Raw genomic sequence first — 5,830 nt, 5'->3', positions numbered from 1 at the left:
AAAGCAAGGCTTCATAAATTTAAAAACATTGAAATACTGCAAAGCATCTTCTCAGATCATAATGCTATCAAATTAGAAATCAATAATAGGAAGATCAGCACCAAAAGCATAAACACATGGAAACTAAACAACACCCTCCTTGAGAAAGACTGGGTAAGAGAAGAAATAAAAATTGAAATTCAAAGTATATGTGAACTGCTGTATGAAAAGTGAATTTACTCTGTAAATCTTCACCCAAATCAAAATTAAAAAAAAAAAGACAGAAAATAACAAACGCTGGTGAGGATTCAGAGAGATTGGGACTCTCCTACACCACTGGTGGGACTGTCAAATGATACAACCACTGTGGGAAGCAGTACGACAATTCCTTTAAAAGTTAGAATTAGAAATACCATTTGACCCAGCAATTCCATTACTAGGTCTATATCCCAAAGAAGTGAGAGCCAGGACAAGAACAGATGTATACACACCCATGTTCATAGCACCACTATTTACAATAGCCAAAAGAGGAAAACAACCTAGGTGTCCATCAACTGTAGAATAGATAACCAAATTATGGTACATACACACAATGGAACACTATGCAACCCTAAAGAATAACATAGAATCTGCAAAACACCGCATAACATGGAGGAACTTGGAGGACATTATGCTGAGTGAAATAAGTCAATCACAGAAGGACTGATATTGTATTAGTCCATTATTGTAAAAAGTCAAGGAAAGGATTATATATGGAAGTAAATTTTTTTGTTGGTTACCAGATCTGGGAAGGAAAGAAAGGGAACACTGTTAGATAGGTAGAGACAAGTATTGATTTGGGTGAAGAGAAGGGTAATGTACCAAATGTGAGTGATCAACATGGTGGCACTGAGGAAGAGGAAGACATAGAGAGATGTGTGGGAGGTACAGACAACAAAGATGAACCCTTTTGCACATACAGTACTCTGTTATCAGCGAAGGCAAACATGGATATATGGGTGGATATATGAGTGGACAGGCTGAACTGTTAGATATGTCTATGCAGGGGGGAGTGTGCCCAAGTAGGGTTGGCAAACAATGTTTCTACAAGTGTGTTTGTATGTCCTGTAAGGATTCCCAGGTATTTAGTAGAGTTTACAAGGAACAGGGTGTAGTCACTTCTTGGTCACAGCCAGCTACTCAGAGGGAGAGAGTAGTTGGACTTGTGGGCTTGGGACCATAGTCACAGGGGACATCAAGCTCAGTTGGCATAATATACTACACAAAAACATTGTTCCACACCCTACTTTGGCGAGTAGCAACTGGGATCTTAAAAGCTTGCAAGTGGCCATCTAGATGCAATGATGGGTCTCTCCTCATCCAGAGCAGAGAAGAATAAAGAAAACCAAAGACACATGGAAACAATTATTCCAAGAGACTGGTATACTATGCGATCCTCAGCCTATATGGCTATAAGACTAGAAGAACTAGATGGTGCCCAGCTACCACTGTCAACCACTCAGAGGGGGATCTATGTAGGAGATCCTGGATAGAGCGGGAGAACAATGTGGAACAAAACTCAAAATCATTTTTTTAAAAAAAATGGACCAGGTTTCCTGGTCTGATTAATAGAGCTTGGTGGAACCACTGAGACTATGGCCCCTAGCTGTCCTTCAGGTCTGGAATTGAACCTACTCCTGTGGCTTCCAGCCAAACAAAAGACAGGCATATGAGCTGAACATTTACATTAGGTAGATACACTCCTTGGAGAGAACAATCATGAGAGAATAGAATGGTTGTGTATGAACAGGGAGACAGCTCAGGGGGCAGGAGTTCATGGAGAGAAGGACACAGGAAAAAGTTAACTATGGGGAGGAAGTGGGAAGGGAGCTGTTGCATTGTGGGAAATTGCAGCCAATGTCATGAGACAAAGTATACATGAGCTGCTATATGGAAACTTACTTGCTCTGTAAACTTTCACCCAAACCAGAATTTAAAAAAAGAAAAGAAAAGAAAGAAAAAACATGGAAGGAATACATAGAGTCACTGTACTAAAAAAAATTGGTCAATGTCCAGCTGTTTCAGGAGGTGTCATATGATTAGAATCAATGATATTGAAGGAAAAAGTCCACGCTGCACTTAAGGAATTGGCCAAAAAAACAAGACTCCAGGAATTAACCGATACCCACTGAGATATTTCAACAAAGGGGTGCAGTGCTGGAGGTGCTTACTGGCTTATGTCAAGAAATTAGGCAGACAGCTACCTGGCCAAATGACTGGAAGAGATCCATATTTGTACTCATTCCAAAGAAAGATGATCCAACAGAATATGGAAATTATTGAACAACATCATTAATATCATACCCAAGTAATATATTACTGAAGATAATTTAAAAATGGTTACAGCAGTATATTGACAGGAAACTTCCAGAAATGCAAGCTGGATTCAGAAGAGGATGTGCAAATGGAATAAGGGATATCATTGCTGGTGTCAGATGGCTCTTGGCTGAAAGCAAAGAATACCAGAAAGATGTTTACCTGTGTTTTATTGACTATGCTAAGGCATTAGGCTGTGTGGATCATAACAAATTACGAATAGCATTGCAAATAATGGGAATTCTAGAACACTTCATTGTGCTCATCAGGAGCCTGTACATAGACTAAGAAGCTGTCATTCAAACAGAACAAGAGAATACTGCATGGTTTAAAATCAGGAAGGGTGTGCTTCAGGGTTGTATACTTTCACCACACTCATTCATTCTGTATGCTGTGCAAATAATCTGAGAAGCTGGACTATTTGAAGAATGCAGCACCTATATGAAGATTGGAAGAAGACTCATTAACAACCTGCGATATGCAGATGACACAACCTTATTTGCTCAAAGTAAAGATGGCTTGAGGCACTTACTGATGAAGATCAAAGACTACAGTCTTTGGTATGGATTACACCTCAACATAAAGAAAACAAAAATCCTCATATTTGGACCAATAAGCAACATCATGATAAATGGAGAAAAGATTGAAGTTGTCAGAGGTTTCATTTTACCTGGATCCACAATCAACACCCATGGAAGCAACAGTCAAGAAATCAGATGACTTACTATACTAGACAAATCTGAGGCAAAAGACCTCTTTAAAGTGTTAAGAAGCAAGGAGTTCACTTTGAAGACTAAGGTGCACCTAACCCAAGTCATGGAATTTTCAGTAGCCTCATATGCATGTGAAAGCTGGACAATGAATAAGGAAGACCAAAGAAGAGTTGATGCTTTTGAGTTATGGTGTTGGTGAAGAATACTGAAAATACCATGGACTGCCAGAACAAATATATCTATCTTGGAAGAAGTGCAGACAGAATGCTCCTTGGAAACGAGAATGGCTTGATGTCATCTCACCTACTTTGGTCATGTTGTCAGAAGGGACCAATTCCTGTAGAAGGACATCATGCTTGGTAAGGTAGAGGGTCAGAAAAAAAGGGGAAGACCCTCAATGAGATGGTTTGACACAGTGGCTGCAGTGTTGGGCTCAAGTGTAGCAAGGATGGTAAGGTTGGCCCATGACTAGTGTGTCATTCTTTTATACATAGGGTTACTATGTGTCAGAGCCAACTCAACAGCAGCTAACAACAACAACATAGAAAAAAAGTTCAATTTCAGGAGTTACATGAGGATACTTATTAGGAAAAAAACATAAGGAACTTGTTAGCACAAACTTCCACAGATAAATCCTAGAGATAAATTTTAAGTATGAATAATAAGCATAAGTTAATTCAGTTCTGTCACTCTCTTTTGTTTCCTCGAATTCCAAGAGGATTTCCTTTGGGTCTACTTTCTATAACTGTGACTTTATGGGCTAGACTTTTAACTTTTTACATTCCTACATGTGACAAAATGTTGATCCATCTCTCTTACAGAAATCTTGCAATTTTTAACTTCTTCAAAAGGGATTTAAAAACTTCCTTGCGATTGTTGTTGTTGTTATGTGCCATCGAGTTGGACAATTCTATGTCAAATGGACTTTCTGTCACCTATTATTAGGAATTGGGAAGAAATATGTAGGAGGCATGTCCCTTTTGTATAAGCTAAAGTAGTCACAGATTTGAAAGTTAAAGTATTCCTGGATTTGAAAAATATTCCTGATGAGGGAAACAAAACTTAGCATGGAATTTTGCTTTGCAAAATCAACAACAGATGTCATTATAAAAGGCCAACTACAGCTGTCATTCTAAAGGTATTTATATTTGTTGATTTCTTCAACATGAAAACATTTTTTTGGTTGAAGTTATACAGATGTAGTAACTCTGTTATTGAAAGTAAACACAAGCTGTTTTGACTTGGGTACTGAGACAAGGATAAAGAGCTACTTAAATTATAAAAGCATTTGCCCAAAAAGATGTTTACATATTTTTGGCAGTTCAAACCCACTAGCCATTCTGCAGAATGAAGACTGGGCAATCTACTTCTGTAAAAACTTACCACCTCCGAAATCCAATCGGGGTCACTATGAGTCAGAATGGACTTGATGGCAGTGGATGGGTGTACTTCTATTAGTGAGATCATACAATATCTGTCCTTTTGTAATTGACTTATTTCACTCAACATAATGTTTTCAAGGTTCATCCATGCTGTGACGTGTACCAAGACTTCATTTCTCTTTATGGCAGAGTAATATTCCATTGTATATACGTACCACATTCATCTGTTGGTGGGCATTTGGGCTGCTTCCGACTTTTAGCTATTGAGAATAGTGCTAAGGTGCTTACATTTTGTGACAAAGATCTATTTTTAATTTCTTGTTCTTTCCCTATATTCCTATAACATCTAAGATGTTTCAAAAACCTACATTGCAGCTATGTTTTTTTCAGAACTAAATAAGGATGTTAAATTTTACCAAATACTCTCAAAAACTAACTTCCTTCATATTTCTAAAACTTTCCTAGAACTTTTATTTGCTTCATTCATGGAACTTTGGAATTTGGTTTTAACACAGTGGCATGACATTTGAAAATTATAAACCAATATTTAAGTATGTAAAGAAGACTGAAATTCAATCTACTGATAACATTGCATATAAAATATTAGATAATCATTCTAACATTAATTTGAAAAAAAAATCTAACCTCCTAGATAACCACTCAGAAGACAATATTTGAAGAAAAAAAATATAGAATAGTCAAAAACAGTGAGAAGAATTTTTTACTACCCATCAGTTATTTCATTATAAAGTCAGTTGAAAAGTTGCTGACTAGTTTTTAACCTAAGTGTGCTATTTCTTTAAAATATTTTCATAAAAGGATATTTTGAGTCAAGTATCAGTTTTTTATTTCCTAAGTTTAACATTATTATCATTTACACAACATCTCAATATTTGTAAATAAATATCTTAACCATTCTATAAATTATACTTTTTTGTATAATAAATCTTTTAGAAATTCTAGACTACATTTTTAAAACTAACTATACTTTCCTAGCAAAAGTAATATTGCTGAAATTCTTACCGTAGAATGTTGTACACAGTTACCTTGTACAGCTTCTCCATAGATAAAAATATATATATTTAAGAATAAGAGAGAGGCTTGCGAAAGAAGCATCATATTTTTCTTTGGAAAAATGAAAATATTTCTTCAAGTATCACTCAGTTCTCTGTGGAAAGAGCTACAGTACAAAGAGTCTTCACTTAAAAACTTCTGGAAGGTACACAACAAAAACAGAAGCCAACACTTGCTGGTTTCCATGCCCTCATTTGAAACAACACCCTTTCTATGAAAAAGATAGCCTCTAGAAACTTGTCTTTTTAAGCTATAATAATGCTTTAAAAAAATAAAATCACTGCATGCCTGCATGATAACTCCATGCTTTTAGAACACAGGAAATTA

At 36.4% G+C, this 5,830-nt stretch overlaps 1 protein-coding gene across 1 annotated transcript in view; it reads right to left on the bottom strand.

Annotated features, from left to right (window-relative positions):
* ANGPTL5 (angiopoietin like 5) overlaps positions 1–5,548 on the bottom strand; it is a 39,116-nt gene extending 33,568 nt beyond the window's left edge. The window contains exon 1 of the mRNA XM_007946026.1: positions 5,453–5,548. Within this exon, the coding sequence (XP_007944217.1) occupies positions 5,453–5,548 (96 nt within the window). The remainder of the gene's footprint in view (positions 1–5,452) is intronic.
* Positions 5,549–5,830: the final 282 nt, after the last annotated feature.

The sequence above is a fragment of the Orycteropus afer genome, unplaced genomic scaffold, assembly GCF_000298275.1.
Source record: "Orycteropus afer afer isolate SDZICR_OR568_19922 unplaced genomic scaffold, OryAfe1.0 scaffold00147, whole genome shotgun sequence".
NCBI lineage: Eukaryota > Metazoa > Chordata > Mammalia > Tubulidentata > Orycteropodidae > Orycteropus > Orycteropus afer.
This window is presented reverse-complemented; position numbering and strand designations above follow the sequence as displayed.